This window comes from Lycium barbarum, chromosome 5 (assembly GCF_019175385.1).
Source record: "Lycium barbarum isolate Lr01 chromosome 5, ASM1917538v2, whole genome shotgun sequence".
Taxonomy (NCBI): Eukaryota; Viridiplantae; Streptophyta; class Magnoliopsida; order Solanales; family Solanaceae; genus Lycium; species Lycium barbarum.
Window position 1 is genome coordinate 115,820,555 of NC_083341.1, and position 21,164 is coordinate 115,841,718.

A 21,164-nucleotide genomic window follows, 5' to 3' on the forward strand; every position below is an offset into this window, starting at 1 on the left:
TCCTTTCTTTCCTATGGCATGATCCTATGATATGAGTCAACAAGCGAGTAAGTGAGCTTCCATATTACTCTACTCTTAGAAGCATTAGAAGTCCTTCAATATTTGATGTTCATGTACCTAGTTTATGAGTGTTCCTTCTGTTCATGGGTCTAGTCGTATGTAGCCAGTTAGTTATATGTATACAGTTTACCCATGCATTACATTCGTTATATATTTATGTACATTGACCTGTGACCAGAAGGCGTTATATACGCGAATATTAGATATATATGAAGTATGAGAAGAGATATAGGTGTTATCTACGCATTACCACTATGATAATGATATGAGAATCAGGCTGTAAGTACCGCAGTAATGTATATGATGATGGCCACAGAGAGGCTGATATGATATGAGAAAATAGACAGGCGTTATATACGCACATATATCAGGCGTTATACACGCACATATATATAGATGTATGACCTTCATTGATTGGCATGAGCATGCATATTATGCGCCCACAGTGGCATTGTCAGTTACACAGATTTATGCAAATACAAACAGATACTAGTTCATACAAGTACAGGGTGATAGTCATTTCAACTTATGAGTTCAGATCTTATTCATGATTCTTGTATATATATGTTGTTCTTATGCCTTACATACTCAGTACATTATCCGTACTGACTCCCCTTTGCTCGGGGGGCTGCGTTCATGCCCGCAGGTACACGTAGACAGACAGGTGGTCCAGCTCAATAGGACCTCTAGATCTAGCAGTGGTCAGTGTGTTCCATTTGATCCGGAGCAGCAGTCAGTTTTGGTATGCCACCCTTTTGAGATGTATATGCACATGGGTATGACGAGGCCCTATCCCGTCCTTTCTACAGCTTTTATTTCAGTAGAGGTCTGTAGACAGTTGTATGTATTAGTTAGATGATGTAGCCTTGTCGGCTTCTATTCTTTTATGTACAGTATATGTAGCAGCCTAGCTGGCTTGTACTGTTCTTTCCGCATGTTTATGTATATACAGATTGTTCAGTGTTCATGATGTCGCCTATTTATGAGATCAGTTTAAGTTATGTATGGGCCCTAGATGTCCGGTAAGATTCAGATATGAGTATAAGGGTGTTTGGTTGCTAGAGGTCAGACACTCGTCACGACTCATCGGTTTGGGTCGTGACAGTCTATTTCTTTCTACTTATATATGTGAACTAGTTGTTGTCGGCCTATGATACCTACGAGTACGTGTGTTTATACTCATACTACACATGTTGCACTTTTGTTGAATGCAGAGTTTGTTGTTGATTCGACACCCTGTCTCGTGAGTGATCTGAGGCCCTTGACCGGAGATTTCCAGGGTGAGCTACTTGCCTGATCTGCAGCCCGGAGACTCCCTCTTGCTTACATGTCTTCTTTCTTATTCTGAGACAGCATTATCTAGTTTATGAGACTGTATTTAATCTATCAGACTATGTATTTGTTATTAATGGCCCTTGTACGATTTCAGACCATTCTTGGGGTTATGTGAATTTAGTATTTCCGCACTGATTTATATAAATTAAGACTGATAGTTTATCTCTGTTTACTTGCGCATGTTGAATGTTAACAAAAAAATGAATTAGCTTTAAGGGAAGGGTTCACCCATCAGGGGATAGTGCAGAGGCGGATCTAGGATTTGAAGCTTGTGGTTTCCCAGTTAGCAGTGTCTGTTGTTACTGGGTTCTCAGCTCAAATTTCTTATATGTTTGAAGGATTTCACATTATAAATACAAAGTTCGGATAAAAGTTTTGGGTTCCCGCGAACCCACACCCAATAGAGTGGATCCGCCCCTGGGATAGTGTGGGAGCCGGCACGAGCCAGGAGTTGGGTCGTGATAACATTCAAACAACCAAATATTCTTTGAAAAACTATAAACAAGCACAACTCCATTTTCAGCTTCAACTTCAACTCTAACATCAAAATTTCAAATAAAGTGAAAAGTATGTCATTTTCATGGCCAAACGCCTACTATATTTCATGTGAAATATTGAAAATAAAGAGTTGTCAAAAAAAGAAATAGTCATTCTATTTTAAATAGACTAAAAGAGCAAGACAAACATATTAAATACGGAAAAGCCTTAAATATGTCATCCAACTATCGGAAATGACTCATTTATGCCACTCGTCAATAGTTTGGCTCATTTATGCCATCGAACTATAGGAAATGGCTCATTTATGCCCTCGAACTATAGGAAATGGCTCATTTATGCCACTCATCAATAGTTTGATTCATTTATGTCATCGTCCATTACCAAAATGACTCATCCATGCCATTTTTCATTAACGTCAGTTTTATAATACCAGATATGACACGTGGCCTCCAATTAGAGGACTACATCGTTTAATTAAACCAGCCCAATTTTAAATACCAAATTAATAAAAAAAATTGATCCATACACCTTACCCACCCACAATCATAATCTAGTTAGAGGTCACGTGTCATATATGGTATTTTAAAACCAGCATTAATGAAATATGACATGGATGAGTCATTTTGATAACAGACGATGACATAAATGAGTCAAACTATTGATGAGTGGCATAAATGAGTCATTTCCTATAGTTCGAGGGCTTAAATGAGTCATTTCCTATAGTTCTATGGCATAAATGAGTCAAACTATTGACGAGGGGCATAAATAAGTCATTTCTGATAGTTGGATAGCATATTTAAGCCTTTTCCGTATTAAAAGTACACTCGAGTACGTGAGACCTGTTTTCGTTTAAACAGATCATTAAAATTTTATAATTGCATTTCTGAACCAAAAACAGATTCAATCCAATTTACCACTCCAAAGATTGGGCGGTCATTGGGCGAAGACTTACAAAATTAAGCCAGTCTACAACCAAACGCACAGGTTTTATAAGAGAAAAACAAGAGAGAAATTTGGGCAGAGTTGGAAGTTATTAACCTCTACAGCTAAGAGGAGAAGCACTAGTAAGAAAAACAACTCTTTCTCATTTTGTTTTCACTTTTCCCCCTATTTTCTTTCGGTAATTATCTTTTGGTCCCTCAATTTTTCTTTCCATTAGGAAACTCAGCTTTTCAATAGTTTTCGTCAGTGATAAATTGTAATCTGTTGACCGATATATGCAATCGGATACCCTTTGCCTGTGTACATGTTCAAAATATTTGTTATCTTAGGAAATCTGAAAAATTGTGATATGGGTAATCAACAAGACTGCTTTTTGTGATCTGGGTATTCAACAAGATTGCTTTTTGTGATATGGGTATTGATCAAAATTTCATTTTGTTGATGTTTTCATTACATGATGTACAAAATTTCATGTTTTTTTTTTTGGGACTTTTGGATGTGTGTAGCTGGGTCTCCATTTTTACTACTGAGTTATTATTTAGTTTTTACTGTGGTGTGCGTGTTTGTAAAGATCTATGTGTTGTTGTTACTTTCCTAACGTCAGATCTCTAGATTCCTTGCTTGAAAATGCTTAAACTTTCATTTCTCTCTTTTTTGTGTTCTATGCTGAGTTAATCACCACTCAGCAATTGTGTTCTAGTTTTTTTTTTTTCCTTTTTTCTGTAAATTAAAGTTTATGCTCTTTTGCTTTCGCTACATTAAGATCTTATTCTTAGTCGTAGTATTACTCTTGTAGTTTCTTGCCCTTTGATTTTTTGTTATTATCTGGTGTTTCTTGTACGTCAATTATCGTATGATTTTGTGGCAGTTATGTTATCGTTCCTTTTTTTCAGACTGATTTCTGTCATTGTCTATTGTTTCTCTACTTCTGTTATTTCCTTTTACGGATTGCTTTTCTTTGAGCCGAGGGTCTATCAGAAATGACCTCTCTACCTCCCAAGGTAGGGGTAAGGTCTGCCTACACTCCACCCTCCCCAGACCCCACTTGTGGGATTACACTGGGTATGTTGTTGTTATTCTTGTATTAAGATCTTATTCTTCTGTCTGCTAAAACAGTCATCTTTGAATAAAGAGGGTTGCTCAAGTGGGAGTTTGAATGACCAAGGTGGAAGTTGGAAAAAGCCACTGTTGGCCCCTGGGAGTTTTGGGGGTGGGGATGCGGTTTATCAATTGAAAATAAAAATAAAAATGGAAACAGACTCTGTCACATCCTTTGTACATTAATGACCATATATATTATGACTTGTGTATATTTGCTGCAGATGGAAATTCACGTTCTTTGTTTCTTAATCTGTAAATCAATGAACTTAACAATCATCTTTATGCCTTTAAAAATCAGGTGGAGTTTCCTAATTTATAGTCTCAGTTACCTTGGATGGATCCAACAACAGATGAGCAGTTGGATTATGGTGATGAGGAATATGGAGGAAGCCACAAGATACACCAGTACCATGGAAGTGGGACAATTCCTGCACTGGCAGAGGATGAAATGATGGGTGAAGATGATGAATATGATGATCTTTACAATGATGTTAACATTGGGGAAGGTTTCCTACTGATGCAGCGGTCAGAGGGTCCAACCCCTTCTGTTGATGCGGGAAATGGGAATTTTCAAGCCCAGAAAGCTAGTTTTCGTGAAGCAAGGGGTGGTGGTATAGGATCAGAGGAGGCGAAAATCCCTGGTGTTGCAACAGAAGGGAAGTATGCTGGCACTGAAGTCCGGTTCCCCGAGCAAAAGAGTGGGCCTGTAGCTGAAAGGGAAATTGAACGACCCGCTGATGCTGCACAAATAGCAAGGCCTTCAGCAATTACGATGACTCTCAATACTCAAGTGGGAAACTCTGGTTACGAAGGATCCATGCCAATGCCCCAGAAAACTGGAGCTGATCCTATTGCTATGCCAGAAAAGAATGCCAGTGAAGCTACACCATTGGTGAATTCTGGATCAAGAGTTGTTCCGCAAATGCCAACTAATCAATTGAATTCAAGTGGGAATGTTAACATGAATAGCCCAATTATTAGTGACACTCCTATAAGGTCATCTCTGGAGAATGGCAACACCATGCTTTTTGTTGGAGAATTGCACTGGTGGACTACTGATGCTGAGCTTGAGAGTGTGTTGACTCAATTTGGGAAGGTAAAGGAGATCAAATTCTTTGATGAGAGAGCTAGTGGCAAATCTAAAGGCTATTGTCAAGTTGAGTTCTTTGATCCAGTTTCTGCAGCTGCTTGCAAAGAAGGAATGAATGGTCATATTTTCAATGGGCGAGCCTGCGTTGTTGCATTTGCAACTCCACAAACTATAAAACAGATGGGTTCCTCGTATGTGAACAAAACTCAAAACCAGGTGCAGTCTCAGCCACAGGGACGGAGACCCATGAATGAGGGAGTTGGCAGAGGTGGAGCGAATTACACCCCTGGAGATGCTGGGAGGAATTTTGGTAGAGGTAGCTGGGGGCGTGGAGGGCCGGGAATGCAAAACAGAGGACCTGGGGGTGGACCAGTGAGGGGAAGAGGAGGAGCCATGGGATCGAAGAATATGATGGGGAATCCTGGAGCTGGCAATGGTGCCGGTGGAGCTTTTGGGCAAGGAGGACTTGCAGGTCCAGCATTTGGTGGTCCTCCTGCAGGTCTAATGCATCCTCAGGGCATGATGGGTCCTGGTTTTGATCCCGGTTTTATGGGTCGAGGAGGTGGTTATGGAGGATTTTCAGGTCCTGCATTTCCAGGGATGATGCCTCCATTTCCAGCTGTTAATCCTATGGGTCTACCTGGGGTGGCTCCTCATGTCAACCCTGCATTCTTTGGTCGAGGAATGGCTGCAAATGGAATGGGAATGATGGGTACTGCTGGGATGGATGGGGGGCCTCATCCAGGAATGTGGACTGACACAAGCGGGGGCGGATGGGGAGGAGGAGAAGAACATGGCAGGAGAACTAGAGAGTCCAGTTACGGTGGTGAAGATAATGCATCAGAGTATGGTGGCTATGGAGAGGTTAGCCATGATAAAGGAGCCAGGTCAAGTGCTGTGTCCAGTAAAAAGGAACGGGGTTCTGAGCGCGATTCCGAGAGGCGGCATCGTGATGAAAGAGAACATGACAGAGAGAGGTATGATAATAGGGAGCACAGATACAGGGAAGAAAGGGATGGTTACCGGGACTATCGTCAAAAGGAGCGTGAACCAGAGTATGAGGAAGACTATGACCGTGGACAGTCTTCTTCAAGATCCCGTAGCAGATCCCGAGCAGTGCAGGAGGAGGGTCATAGGTCTAGATCAAGAGACACAAATTATGGGAAACGTAGACGTGCGCCTTCTGAATGATCTCTTCTATGGTGCCATGCGTCTGTTCCAAGTCTTTTATAGGACTACCGGCGATGTCCTTCCTTCAGCTACTTTTATGCTGTGGCATTCTTCCTGTTTTCTGTTGGTGCTGATATTCTGTGGTTTCAGGACTTAAAGAAGTAAGTCAAGTATTACTATGGTTCAAGGAAGAGATATAGATCCTTTTATTCTACTCCCTATAAACATCTTTTGATGCAAACTTTTATTTGTGCTAAGATTATGAGTAACTTTATTAAAATATTCTTATGGGTTTGCTTGACGAGTTGAGCTTTCTAATTCCTTCTTGCTGATCATTTGTAGGTTTTATGACTATTCTCATAAATTAGCTCCTTGTAGCTTTTACATCTTGTTGTTTATTATCTTAGAGTTGCGGTCCCTTTTGTGTACGATGGTTTGTTGGCTAAGTTCTTTCAGTTAGTTATATTAGCTTTAATAAGCTGAGAAATAGGCTTAATGTATCTTGATGCTTGGCTTTTTTGATTCGTTGTCTACATGACACCCTTTGGGGTGTTGCTTTTCCCAGACCCTGTTAAGACCCTGTTAACGCTGGATGCTTTGTGCACCGAGCTGGCCTTCTTTTTTTTTTTTTTTTTTTTTTTTTGCTCATGTGATATCAAAATGTGATTTTTTCTTCTTTTGTTTGCCTGTTTGGGTGCACACACGTGTTGGCGGGGGAGGGGGTTGTCTTTTCTTGGCTATTCATCTCTAGGCTGCCAGACCTTGTTATCTAGGTAAGCTTGGAGGCAAACTTTAGTCCTTATTTGATCATGTCTCCAGGGAAGAAACTGAATTTTCACGATAGTATTCTTCGAAAGTCGTGAATTAGTGATTTCAGTGTGGTGTTCCTATAAATTGGTTGTGCCGTCGCTGTTAGGTGGTAAAGTTGTGCTTATATGTATGGATCTTCCACCAATATGGGTGCACACTAGCACATCTTATTTGTGAAGCTGAAGTCTTTTAGTTGACAACTAGTTAGAGAGTCATAGTTCTCGTGCGGGTAATTTGTACGCATATTGTCTTGGAGAATTTATTTAGCAACTTTAAGTTTATGTGACACTGCATGGCTCATAGGTTGCTGCTTTCATAAGGGCTCTAGGTGATCAACAAATATGTTGTGGCCTTCACTCCCTTAAATTTCTGCTGCATTTTTGGACACTGATTATATATGACGGAGTCATGGGTTAGCTGACAATTTGTTACATTTTGGCCTTTTCCTTTCTGGTTTTTTTTTTGTCCTCGTGAATGACCGAAAGAGCCTCCATAACTTAGGACTTACTGGTTTATTTCTCTGTGTTAAAGTAAAGAATGCTTTAATAACAGTATCATTTTGAGGGCTTTTGACATTTACTTTATTGGACCAAGCACAAACATCTTATGTGACACCAGCACCAACTCCTCCTCCCAACCCTCCAGAAGAGGATAGGGGTACTAAATTATAGATCCTTAGCTTGCCCTCATATGAGCTCATGCACAGAGGATTTAAAGTTGCGTTTCTCTGTTCCTGATAGATATGGCTAACATATTCGGCACATCTGCATGGTTGATAACTAAAAGATTTTGTAAATATGCTTGATTATTTGTGTTACATTGATTTTGTTTCATCTTTTCTTGAATGGAATTGGTACAGGCAGAAATGCAGAGACATACATTGGATGCCACTTCGAATTTTGAACTATGTTAAATCTAGTAGATTATTTGCTTGATGTGCATTTGTTTGTACAATTCTTATTCATATGTTGCTCTGATTTGACATGTTGTTCGGGAGGGTTTGACCATTTAACCTGCTTCCTGAGGCAGTTAAAGATCAGTCTGCGTGGAGCTGATTTATTCCTTCTTTCCTTTTGGGTTCTATGTCAATTTAAATGCATCTCTTAACTGTTTTTGGTATCTATAACTGACGCAGTCATATGAATTTTGGGTTCTATCATTTTTCATGAGTATTAACATGGCAATTTTCTCTAATTATCGTATTCAGGGAGCCGCCAGGCAACTCTCTGTTTTTCGTGACTAAATCAGCATATTTTGGTTATCTGGAGGAAGATGAGTTAAATTGGACAATTGTTTGAAATTGCTAGTCTCTGCCTAGTGCCTAGTGCGCCTGAGATATTTGGCTGTAATTTTTGTTTCCTTTAGTATATAACATTGTGGGCATCCAATTTAGATAGGGATGCATCCAGTCTTTAAAAGCTCTATTTTGAGCTATGTATTGTAGATCATGTAGTAGGTTCCACGATGTGTAATGTTTCATACACGTATTTTTTGCTTTTCTTTGAGCTTTGTAAAGTGTTGTACCAAGTCTGCTGAGCACTTTGTCTTGTAGATATCCGTATGGTGGGTTTGTACATAGTAATGCTAGTCTAGGTTAGTTGTGGTCGGATAGCAACTTTTGTAGGGTGCTGTAATCCGAAATATAGCCTGTAACATCTGGAGGAGTTGGCTTATTATTCATCCCAGTTTTGCCAATATGAGTTTTTTTTTCCTTGTACATTCCAAGATACAGATATTGACTGCAGATTGCATCTGCGCAAACTCCCTGTAGGCCTGTAAAAACTTTTTTGTAGTTAGATCATACACCAAGTGTAAATTCCTGTTGTAATATCTGAAAATGTTTGATTTTGGTCAATTATGCTTTCTTGTTACTCATTTTGTAAACTTGTACCACATTGGCTGTATGTAATGTTAACGTAGTTTGATTTAGGAGTAGCAAGTTGTGGGTTCAAATGTATCAAAGAGCCCTGAGACAAGTACCGGGTTCCCATTGCCTTTAACCTGTTGTATCTTAATTGTTCTTCCTTTTTTGGTTTTAGCTTCAGTTAGTGCATGTTAGCTGCTGAGACATCTGTTAATTAGCCTGGAATTTGATGTTTCACCAATTAGTGCAAGTCTTTATAATTGATCAGAGAAACATTGAATCCAGAAGAACTCTCTTGCATTCATATGTTGCTCGGACTCTCCAAAAATGTGGCTGCACCCATGTGTGATTCTCCAAAAATGCACTACTTTTGGAGAATCACACATGGACCTGTCGACATTTCTGAAGAGTCCGAGCAACATAACAGTGTGCTCTAAGGTAATGCTCTATTCTTGATTTACTTGCAGTTCTTTCAGTTTTGTTACCATGTAATGTACATCCTCTAGGCGTCTTTTCTTTGGGTTTTTGATTGCCTAATAGTGTTGTTCTTTCCACCATTTGAACTGTGATTTTTTTTTTTTTCGAGGAGGTAACATATTTGTATATTTATATATATATATAGACTACACAAAACTGTGTAGTCCCCCTAATTACAGATTACAAAAGGGTAAGCATCTGATCCTTTGTCATCTCACAAAGATTGTAATACATCAGAGATTGATTCATTATCTTCTAAACCTATTCCTTTACACCAAAAGTAGAACAGCCCTAAACACTTCATTTTGATTTTCTGGAAATGGTTGCCTTTGTCTTCAAAACATCTTTGGTTTCTTTCTTCCCAAATTGTCCAGCAAATGCAGGCTGGAATAATCTTCCCAAATTGAACTGTGATATTTGGACCGACGATATTGGTCTTTTCTCCCTGGTTTGGTTCATTTCCCTAGCAGCCTGTGTTTCTGACCTGAAAAAAAAATGGAAGAAGAATTTGTGCACTATCGACTATTACCTGCTCTATCCATTCTCCTTCGTTACCCCCAACTTATGAACTGTAGGGGTTCTGCAGTTAACGGAGAAGGCGATTGATTGGCTTGAAAAGGGAATGAGATGAGCTACTTAGATGTTCCAACCACTAATTAGTGATTAAAAGTTGTGCCTTCATCTAGCTTGATATTAGTATCTGGTCTTGAGAGAGTTAACGTTGATTAGTGATGATATGTGTTGCATTATTTGAGTTTAAGTTTGGCAGGTTCTTGCAATTTGTTGATAATTTTTGGTTTGTGCTCTTTTGATTTAATTAACTTATTACCCTTACTGAAATTGCAGAATTGTATGATTTGGATTTACCATCGGAATGAAAAGCTGTTTGATTGTATGTGTGGTATGTTTGTCTTAGGCATTGGATTTCAATTGTTTTCACTCTCGATATTAGCTTAGTTAGAAAGACATCCATCTCACATTTGAGGATGACAAGGACATATTAATGAAGTTGATTAGTCACCTGATAACACTTATCAAAATAATTAACTAGCAGTTTTGTTATTCGAACCGAATAGTATTCATTGAAAATGACAATTTGTCAAACTTGAAAAATGAAAATTGAAATGCATCTAAGAGCGTTAGCGTAATCTATCCAATAGGCGAGGAGCTATGTATTCATAATGAACTGTAACAATATAATCCCTCGTCTTGAGTAATTGTGTCCAACGTTTTGAGACTTCTCACAATTTGGTATTATATTTTAGGACTTGTTGGCAATAGTTCAGGATGGAACTCTTTGGCTTTAGCTATTTCAATTTTTCTTTTTTTGCTAGTGCATCGCATTTGCGACCCATGGATCGCTTTTGCGACAGAGGCTGCTTTTGCGATCGGTGTCACTTTTGCAACAAGCCATGACTGGTTCCCGGGGGGGGGGGGGGGGGAGGGGGGCCGAAGGGAATTGCCGCTTTTGCGACAGAGTAGAGGGGTCACTTTTGCGACAGGGTAGTTGCAATTACGACAGGTCCCTGTAATATAAGGGCCGATTTTGAGATTTTTAATTTGTAACCTCCATATTTGGACGAGCTAAGCTACAAGTTGCGAGAATTTTCAACTTGGATTTGACATATTCTATACCTAATCTAAGTGATTATACTTGAATACATGCTTGGTTTAACACTTAATACACGAATTAAAAAGCTGAAACTGAGAGATTTTTAACCTAGGGTTAAGATCATGTATTTTGGGGATTTGAACATCAAAACAGACTCTGATTGAAAATCTAATTGCATATTTGGAATTGTAGGATTATAAGTAATTGAAAACACATATGGGGTTTGATCACGGGCTTGAATTTGACTTTTTGATTGACTTTGACCTAGTCTTTACAATATGGGTATTAATGAATTCGTCTAACATCGTAGAATAATCTTTTAATAGATTTGAGTGGTCGTGGATGTGGTAAAGCTATTTGGAAGGTTAAAGTTCGCTTAAGTCGGGGTAAATTAAGACTTTGATCTTAATTTTTTTACAAATTGACATAATTGTGATATACTATGTCTATGGGGGTAACATATAAGCAAGGTGATGAGTGCTTATGCGGATACTCGGTTTACATGTTAGGTATATGATATACGATATCTACTTCTATGCTTTTACTTGTTGTATGACTAATTGGGCATGCGTTCATGCTAGAGATAGTGTTATATGCAGCACTTACATGTTAGTTTAACATTACTTGATTTCATGTATGTCGGATATATGGTTTAAATTGTTTAGTCATGCACTTTACATGTGTCTTATTGATAGCATATGTAATTCACATTTCATTCGTGTGTTGAGTTTATGAGTCTGTGTGATCCCACTACTTGGGTGACAGTGATTGAGACGATGAGTCTGTAGTATTCCAAATGGATCTTATGTATTCTTCTACAAAATTGTACTTTCTATTCTTAGTAGTTCGTGACTTGTGACAGTAGTCTCTAGGGGCTGTATTGATTATTTCAGCGTTGTATTTGATTTAGTATTATTTTTTGATATTTTGCATGATCAAATATCTATCCTAAGTTATACCCAATTTTGCCTATAGGATATACTAGATTACTTTATTTGTTCCAAGCTTACGTTTGCGGAATAATAAAGAATAGAATTTAGAGAAACATTATTTTTACATGGAAATCACCAGGCTCACAAGGATGAAAAAAACACTACCTACACCTCTGCAGGAATTTTCGCAACACTCCAATACAACTATGAGCTTTCCAAATTCATATTACAAACTGTGCAACCTAGGAACTAACTCTAATTCCTATCTCAATAATCTCCCTAGAATATTGAGCCCACTTCGTGTTGTCCTCAACTTGAAGCTCAATTTGACAAGCGTTTATACCTACGACAATTACTTTTATAAAAGCTGGTAAAGGTACAACTCGATTAACAATCCTAATACACGAATCTAGACTTGAAGACTGTAAAATATTACTCAATGAAACAGGTTCTTCAATCTTGTTCTTTGTATTAGGCCGCACTTCAGGAATCAGAACTCACAAATATTGCTTTGATTGTATTCGCTCGAATTATGTTTGTTCTCTCTATGTGGCTGCGTGAGATTCTTCAAGAGAGGACTTGGATATATATAGCTTTTGGTATGCATAAGTCGGCTGAAACAAACCCTACATGATGAGGCCCAATAAGAGTATTAGGGTTTGAGTTGACTTAGGTTTCTTGCGTTCAAACGGCTTCAGTATCCTTTAGGAGTCTAAAGTGTATTTTGGATAATTATGACAAGAAATCTTGTAGCTTGTCCACCAAGTCCTTATCTCATAATATTTTTAATTCAAGAGTTCTACTTGTAGCAGGACTGAGGTGGAACATGTTCATGGACTTGACCTGGTTCATTCACTTTATCTCGCATCGCTTACTGAGATGGAACATGTCTATAGACGTGGTTCATTCACTTTGTCGATCATCAAAACATACATAGCAGGACTGAGGTGGAACATGTTCATGGACTTGACCTGGTTCATTCACTTTATCTCGCATCGCTTACTGAGATGGAACATGTCTATAGACCTGGTTCATTCACTTTTTCGATCATCAAAACATACACGTGTCAGTGTCAACATTTCTGTAACGATCAGTTTAGTCATTTTGAGCATTAGAAGCCTTTTCCCCAAATATTGCTTCTTGTAGATTCCACATGCATATTATGACTTGCGTTGACGATTGAAATAGGTCCTGAGGTAACCGAATGAGTATCGGAGAAGAAAATCAAAAACTATAGATTTTGAGAGGAAAAAAAAATAAGAGTTTTCCAAAGTCAACATCAGGATAAACGGACTTAGAATCGAGGTTTGAAAGTTCACATAGGTCCGGATGGTGATTTATGACTTAGTTGGATAGCTTGGACGAATTCCGAGGGGCTCTAGTGATTCAAATGCTTGAGTTGCATTTTAATAGAATTGAGAGTTAAGAGTTGACCACGATCAGATAGTTGACTAAACGAGTTCAGATTCATGATTTGAAAGTTCCAACCAGTTTGTATGATGATTTTGGACTTTTCCACAAATTTTTGTTAGATGTTAATGATTTTCGTACAGGTTTTAGCGTGTTGCATTCATATTTGATGTTCAGACGCCGTTTTGAGCATAAATGGTACCTTATTAAGCAAATGAACTCTAAATTATGTTTTATTGAACCATTAGACCCGTATTGTACTTACAGAACCATAGCAACAGGAATCGTTGAATTTCGAGACTGGATGAGAGAGTTATACCCATTTTAATGTCGGAAAAAGTTATTGGTGCTGGTGCACCGGGGCTGCATAAAAGGGACCGCGGATGCGGAGCCCCAGATCTGGGAATCTGTCCGCGGGTGCGACGTGGGGGCCGCATGTGCGAAGGCCCTGAGTGGTTTAGAAATTTTAACTTTGAATCATTTATTCAAAATCAATTTTTTGGAGTTCTAGAGCTCGGTTTTGGGAAAGTTTTGCAGGATTCTTCTCGATTTAGCGTGGGGGTAAGTATCTAACCTCAAATTTTGTATTTCAACATGATTAAACTCGTTCATTAGTGAATTAATCCGTATGTTGGTTGGGTATTTGAGGATCTCAGCCCTAAAACTTAAGAAGATGAAATTTATGAATTTTGAGGCCGATTCGAAATTGTCTTGGGGTGAAATTTCAGATCTGGATTTTTAAAGGAATGGGTAACCCGAAATTTGCGATTTTGAACGGTTGGCTAGGAATTGACTTTTTGGTTGATCTTTTTAGTTCGAATTATTTTAGATAGCAATATGGGTATCATTGGACTCGTTTAACCTCATAGAGTACTTATTTGAATATATTGGACTCGTTTGGTGATTTTGGACGTGGTAGATCTTTTCGGAAGACTTAAAGCTTTATTTGGATCGAGGTAAGTTAAGACATTTTAGACTCCATTTGAGGGATGTTTTTAATAACTAGTAATGATAAGGGCTAAGGGTAAAAGAGGGGTGATGATAGGCTAGAAACATGAAATTTTAGCTATATTTCACACCTTTATTGATTACGCTTTTTTCGCGTTTGAGCTATAATGTAGTACTTTATACTTATTACGTGTGTTTTCTTGTGGAGGACTTGTTCTTGAGTAAACAAGAATTTTTAGGGCTTAAATGGAGGTTTTAGTAATTTAAAGTCTGAGTAGAAGTCCAACAAATAAATTGAGATCGAGTTTGGGATTCAAGGACCGAGTATGCATGTAAAAAATTGAAGAAAATAGATGACACGTGAAACAGCTTGGCGCTAAGCCTAGCGCGCCGCGCGCGCACACGCCTGTTTTTGCTGCATGTGGCCAAAAATCTCAGGTTCTGAAAATATGGCCTACCGCCCCGACTGGCACGACACGGTAAGCTAATTTCGGGCTGTTTTTCAATTTTTCAATTTTTAATGGTATTTTGGTCTGGACACTTTGGGGTATTCTATAAATACATGAAAAACACGAGGGACTTTGGGCCAAGGGAGCATTGGAGGCACGTCAAAGAGTTCGACGCCTGAATTCGTTACTTTCCATCACGATCCGACTCAATATGAAAGTTTCGATTAATATTCGGTTGTAATGTTTTCTAGTTCTATTTCTTCTATTTTCTTTTATTCTATCACAGGGTTGTTTTCTTATAGGATTTTGACAAGACATGATGCATTAATTGACGTTTTTAGATTCGATTCTTGTTTTATTGCTTGAATTTGTTAATGGAGTTTTGAATTGAATTGTAGAGTTATTTACTATTTTATTTAATCGAAAGATGAATAGCTATTTGAATATCTCTACATTATTTTGTTTGGTTTTAATTGGTGATTTTTCTAAGTAATCTAAAGAGTTTGGATTATTGGTTGAACCAAGAGAGAAAATATTCGGGAGACGTTTTTCTCGAGACTAATCCTTTATGTTTTCTTGCATAGGTTCACAGGTCTTTTTATTAGTCTTGAATTCATGAATCGTAGTTTTATTTAATCATTGAGATATTCTTGGATGCTTTAATCGGAAGAGGAAGAGTTCTATGAATTATCTTAATATAAATCTGATTTAGCTCATGATTGAATGATTCTGTTGAGTAACCGAAAGATGTTCTTGAATGATTTATCTTGGGGTTATAAGCTGACGAAATTCGTAAGAAGTTGTCTAAAGATCTATTTCTATCCATAATTTTTTAACATTCTCAGGCTTGCATTAGTTTAATTTGTGAAATCTGAATAAATAATCGGAAGATGTTTATGGGATTCTTGAGTAAACTAATTACTTTTTGAATTCGAAAGACTCAATAATATTTAGAAGAGAATGATAAAACGAATTGGAGCTAATTGCAAATCTTGCATCTACCTTGTCTACCACCCTTACTTGCTTTCGCTGTCAATTGTCTTTAATTACATTGTAGTCAATAATCGTGGTTTATAACCACAACAAACTCAAGTTTTGATAACCTGAATAATACTAAGCAAGTTTTGTTTGAGTAATTGTTTGTACCAATGTCTGTGGAGACAATCTAAACACTATACTATCTTTGACGAGCTAAGCGCTTCAATTATATAGTGTTTTGCGCTCGCCACGGGGTCCTGTATTCGTGAGGTGACAAGCACTTTTACGGGTATCAGTGTCATGTTACAGAAACTTTATTGAAATACGTAATTGATGGATAGAATCTTTGAGTGCTAAAGTATGTTGTGAATTAGTTAATAGATGACGATTCTCTTGATTGGATTGTTTATGTGTTCATACGTTGACGAGCTCTGAGCATAAAGAGTTTTTTTGCTCGTACTCTGTCAAATTATAGTATAGTTTAAGATATCGTCCCACAGAGATTGAAACCACCTAGGCTACAGATTTATATTATCCCGGTTACTATTTGAGAGAATCAAATTGATGAAAAGAGAATAATGTCTTAAAATTAAGTACTTAAACAAAACAAATAATTTCCTAAAGATTTAAAAAGAGTTGGGAATAATTGAAGTCACTTGGTAATATTATTATAATACAATCTTAATTTAATACATTTCACGAAAGAATAATTGCTTATTGCTTATACAATTACATTTTTTTCACTTGGAAATAACCAATTAATAACATTCCTTGAGGTTAAGCATATTAATTAATTACAACTAGTGAAAATTAAAAGAGAAATAATTCCTTCCCTGAATTGTGTCATGAGGAGTAAAGACCTCTTGAGATTAGTCTTTCGATAAATAATCTTATTTGAGTCAATTCCTCCGTGAGGATTAGAACTAAAAGAAATAAGATATAGATATCCCTCAAATCAATACACTTGTTTGAGTCAATCCCTCTGTGAGATTAGGACCAAAAGAAATAAGATAAAAAATCTTTAAATCAATAAACTTGCTTAAGTCAATTCCTTCTTGAGAATTAGATTTGAGAAAGAAGCAAGATCAACGATTTGGAATGATAGATAATTAAAAATTATTATTACTCTAATATTTTATGCAATAATTATAAAGTATTAATTTTTCTTCGTGAGAATTACAAAATTAATACAAGAATAACCACAACATAAAGTATAATAGAGTAGCGATAATATTTAGGAAAACTCTAAAATTCCGACACTAAGTAAATATGAAGATAAAGAACTTCCGGACAAGGAATAACTAAAATAAGATAAATACTATAATAACATACCAAGTTTTATCAACTATTCCCATAAAGATATTACTCCATTAAGGAGTATATAAACAAAAGATCTGCTAAAAGATAAAAATAAAAATAAAAGAAAAATAAAAAGAAAGAGCAAGAACAAAGCTAGAGAGAAAAGTGGTTATTTTCCTACTACTCTAGATGTCTTCTATACAAAGAGTTGTCTTCTATTTATAGAAGTAAATTTCCTCATTAAATGTGGAAATGTAGTGTGAGGAAGATGTATCTTGAAAAGATATATTTTGAGAAAAATCTATCCTTGAGGAAGATGTAACTTCGCCTTTTGTATTGTGAAGTGGATGTGTTGCAATCTCCTCTTTTCTTTCATCTTTAGCTATATTCATGGCTTTCTTATTTCCTGCAAAATATTGTTAAAAAACACATAGAAATTGAAGTATTATATAACTTCTTTATTTAAAATAGTATAGTTTTAAGTATATAATATATGTATATTTTATATCCATCATACATCACTCCGGATGTCTCATACAATTAAGCTGCTTTAGTGCATTTTCCTGAACAATATACATTTATGACCATGTTGCATGTGATATTCATGCTTTATGTGATCATTCATATTTATCCACTGTGATGGTTCACACGGTTATGAACCATCACACGGTTATGACTCGATGTGATCTTCACGGATCTAGTTCTGGATGAAGTGATGCATGCCCGTTGAGAAATGCTTCCGGGAAAAAATGATGCATGCCCGGTGGAAAGTTATTCAGGACGGGTGTATGGACCTCGTGATTCCCCCATAGGTCACGGTTCTCGGACACCCCCGTATGGAGTTAGTGTGTATACGAGTTGCTCATATATGGTATTGCATTGCATTGCATCTACTTGATTTCATTGTTATTTGACTGATTGATTCTACTTGGTTATTTGGGCTATCTTCCTATCTTGCTTTGTTGAATTATAATTGAGATAAAGTAACACTTTTAAATATTAAAATGAGACTTTTCTATAATTAACCTTGACATTGCTTCAATGTTATCGGTCAACGTGATTTACTGAGTACATGTGTTTTTTGCACTCATACTAAATTTACTACACTACTATGTGTAGGTGTGAGTACTAGCTGATTATGACAAGACGATTAAAGTTCTGCTATTTGGAGTTTCAGAGTGAGCAGTTGTGAATTCGTAGCAGCCGACTCCAATTTTATTTCTTTATTTAGCTGTCTTTCTATTTCTAAACAAAGTCATGTCAAAATTCTTGTATTTGCTTTCAGTTAGGTGCTCTTGAGTCATATCACCAGGTCTTTGGTGTATTTTGATTGTACTTTGTGCACTTATGTAAATTCGTGACATCTTTTATATTTTATCACTGATCATGATTGCTTTATGCATGTTAATAATAGAAGTGGATAAAAATATAGAAATGATTCGCCTACTGGGTTGCATGTAGGTGCTATCACGGCTTAGAGGATTTTGTGTCGTGACAATTTGATTTATATTATCCTGTTAGACTTTATTATGTTATGATGTCCTTGTATCGTGGTTACTTCACGATTGTTTCGCCTGACAAGTTGAGTTAGGTGCCATCATGATTTAGCAAAATTTGGGTTGTCACATGAATCTAGCTCTTTTCATACATAATAATGATATACCATCCCCATCAATCCCTCCAATAAGAAGTTTCACGGTTGACTAGCAAATAAAAAATATAATGGATTAGAAGTCAGGGCTCGCTTTAAATGATTCCTTTGGACTCAAAGCGAAGGACTTGTGATTCATCGGTAATTATAACACCTTCACCGTGGATACAATAAATGATCATATGTCATCCTACTTCATAAGGGCGGATTCGGAGTGTTACGTGTGGGTTCATAGGAACCAAATAGTCATTGGTCAAACTATGCGATCTAAAAGGTGCTTGTAAATGAGGTGAATTTCAGATTTGAAATTTATGAGTTCATATAATTCTAGCCCTTTTGAGCTAATTATTGGTTCTAAATTAATAACTGATACGCATTATATGAATTTCTTACGACAAACATAGAGTTTAGGTCAAAACTATTTGATTTAGGCCGTTTAGCCGAACGCGTAGCTGATTGCATATCCACCCTAATTTCTAAATGGGTGGATCTTTACAACATCCCTGAATGATAAATCATTTTACTTACAACTTAGATTATTCATTTAATATGCTGTAATAATACCTCGGGGCGTATCTCGTATGGATGCTTATCAATCATTACCAATAAAATTTGTCCATTCTTGTTTTTTTCCTTTACCTTCCTAATTTATTCTCTATTAACTCGTTTGGGAGCTTATCAATGACTGTTAAAGCTATTTTGAAATTTAGCAATCAGCCAATCATGATGAAAGGTAGGAGCAACACTAGATGTACTTACATTTTGTCCTGAATTTGTAAGTTCTAAAAAGATTGGATCAATTTAAAATAGAATTTCTATTGAAATATTAGTTTTTATTTAACTAAAAAAGGGCCAAAAATGCCCTTTAACCTTTTGAATTTGGCTCAAAAATACTCTCTTTCCACCTATGAGACCAAAAATACTCTTAACATTTATATTTTAGCTGAAAATGCCCCTTCTTCCACTTATTAGACCAAAAATACCCTCAATGTTTTATTTCGGTTTTAAAATGCCCCTAAGACAAAATATTGACTAGATGGGGCTTTATAAAATGCCACATGGCAACTTATGATTGGTCAATTTATTTGTTTAATGTGAATTAAATTACCCAATACATTTGTGTTGATCTGACCCACCCATATAATTAAACTTTCTCCTAGTTATTAAACTCCCCCTCCCCCCCCCCCCCCCCCCTCAAAACAAAAACCTCAACTCCTCTCTTCTTTACTTTCGGGGCCAATCAATCGTAGTCCTCCAATTTATTATCGAATATTTATAACTTATATATTCATCCAATATATATTTTTCCTGAATAAAGCTAACAAATGCCCAAGACTGCCCAGGTAGTGCTTTGTCAAAAAAAAAAATATTGACCACAAAAATTGATGAATTGCAAGTGAAAAACATTTCTGCAACAAAAAGGAAAAAGGTGCAGCTCACAAGGTGGCCAAGTTTGCTTTAAATATTGACAAGAGATTAATCTTTATTCACTCGTATAGAATACTTTTTCCCAATCAAATTATTAAAACATTACAAATCAGCAAATATAAATGGGTAATTAGTGAAAAGGGTAAGTAAACGAATCAGGTTGTACCGAGTACATAACAATTCCTTATACTTTCTAATCATTTTATCAGGAAAAAAAAAAGGGATCTTTACCCAAATAACCACGATAATATTGGAGGAATACATGAGGAAGAAGAAAGAAATCGGGGTGGGTGGTTTATAATGAGGACTCGGGTTAAATTATATGGGTGAGCTTGACCACTACATATGGATAGGTGAATTAATTCACACTAAATTAATAATTGGACCAATCATATGTTGTCACGGCGTCTTATAAAGCCTCATCTATTCAATCGGTAGTTTTAGGGGCATTTTTAAGTTAGAATATAACGTTGAGGGCATTTTTGATCCAACAGGTAAAAGGGAGATATTTTTAAGCCAAAATAAAAACGTTGAGGGCATTTTTTGGCGATAGGTCGAAGAAGAGTATTTTTTTTTTAGCCAAATTCAATAGGTTAAGGGCATAGTTGGCCCTTTTCCCTTTTTAAATGAAACCAATAACATATTCTTGATCGCAAGATAACCTTTCTTATTATTTGTTTCATACTATTAATATCATTCATAAATCATAATCATTGACGGAAGTAGGGGTGTATAAAGTAAATCGACAAATCGCACCAAATCGATAACCGAGTCAAATTGAGAAAAAAACTCGACTAGTGGTTTGGTTTGACTTGGTTTGGTGTTGAAAAAAAAACCCGACCATAATCGGTTTGGTTTGGTTTGGTTTTAGCTAAAAAAAGTCAAACCAACCCGACATTACATGAATTCAATTTTTAAAATATTTTATACATACAAATATTTATTTGTAATGTAGTTTATAAATATTTCTTAAATTTTTTCGTAGTTTTTTTATCTATTATCATATTATTCAAGCTTGAAGTTATAATTTTGAATGTCAATAAGTTTTATATCCTATGGATGTTAGTAACTCAAATAAAGTCCAAACCCAAACCAACTCAACACTAATGC

The 21,164-nt window shown here is 36.6% G+C and overlaps 1 protein-coding gene across 4 annotated transcripts; it reads left to right on the forward strand.

The window, feature by feature from the left end:
* Positions 1–2,735: 2,735 nt before the first annotated feature.
* On the forward strand, positions 2,736–9,032 carry LOC132641197 (uncharacterized). Of its 4 annotated transcripts, none has more exons than XR_009582755.1 (3): positions 2,736–3,013; positions 4,235–6,357; positions 8,214–9,032. XR_009582755.1 is itself a non-coding variant. In XM_060358091.1 (2 exons), exon 2 carries the CDS (start codon positions 4,271–4,273, stop codon positions 6,215–6,217), a length of 1,947 nt encoding a protein of 648 aa, XP_060214074.1. In that variant the 5' UTR covers positions 2,736–2,957; positions 4,235–4,270; the 3' UTR covers positions 6,218–6,497. The 4 variants fall into 4 exon arrangements, 1 of the variants encoding a protein (XP_060214074.1); XR_009582753.1 differs by having other exon boundaries at positions 2,736–2,957; XR_009582754.1 differs by lacking the exon at positions 2,736–3,013 and adding an exon at positions 3,038–3,250.
* The last annotated feature ends 12,132 nt before the right edge of the window (positions 9,033–21,164 follow it).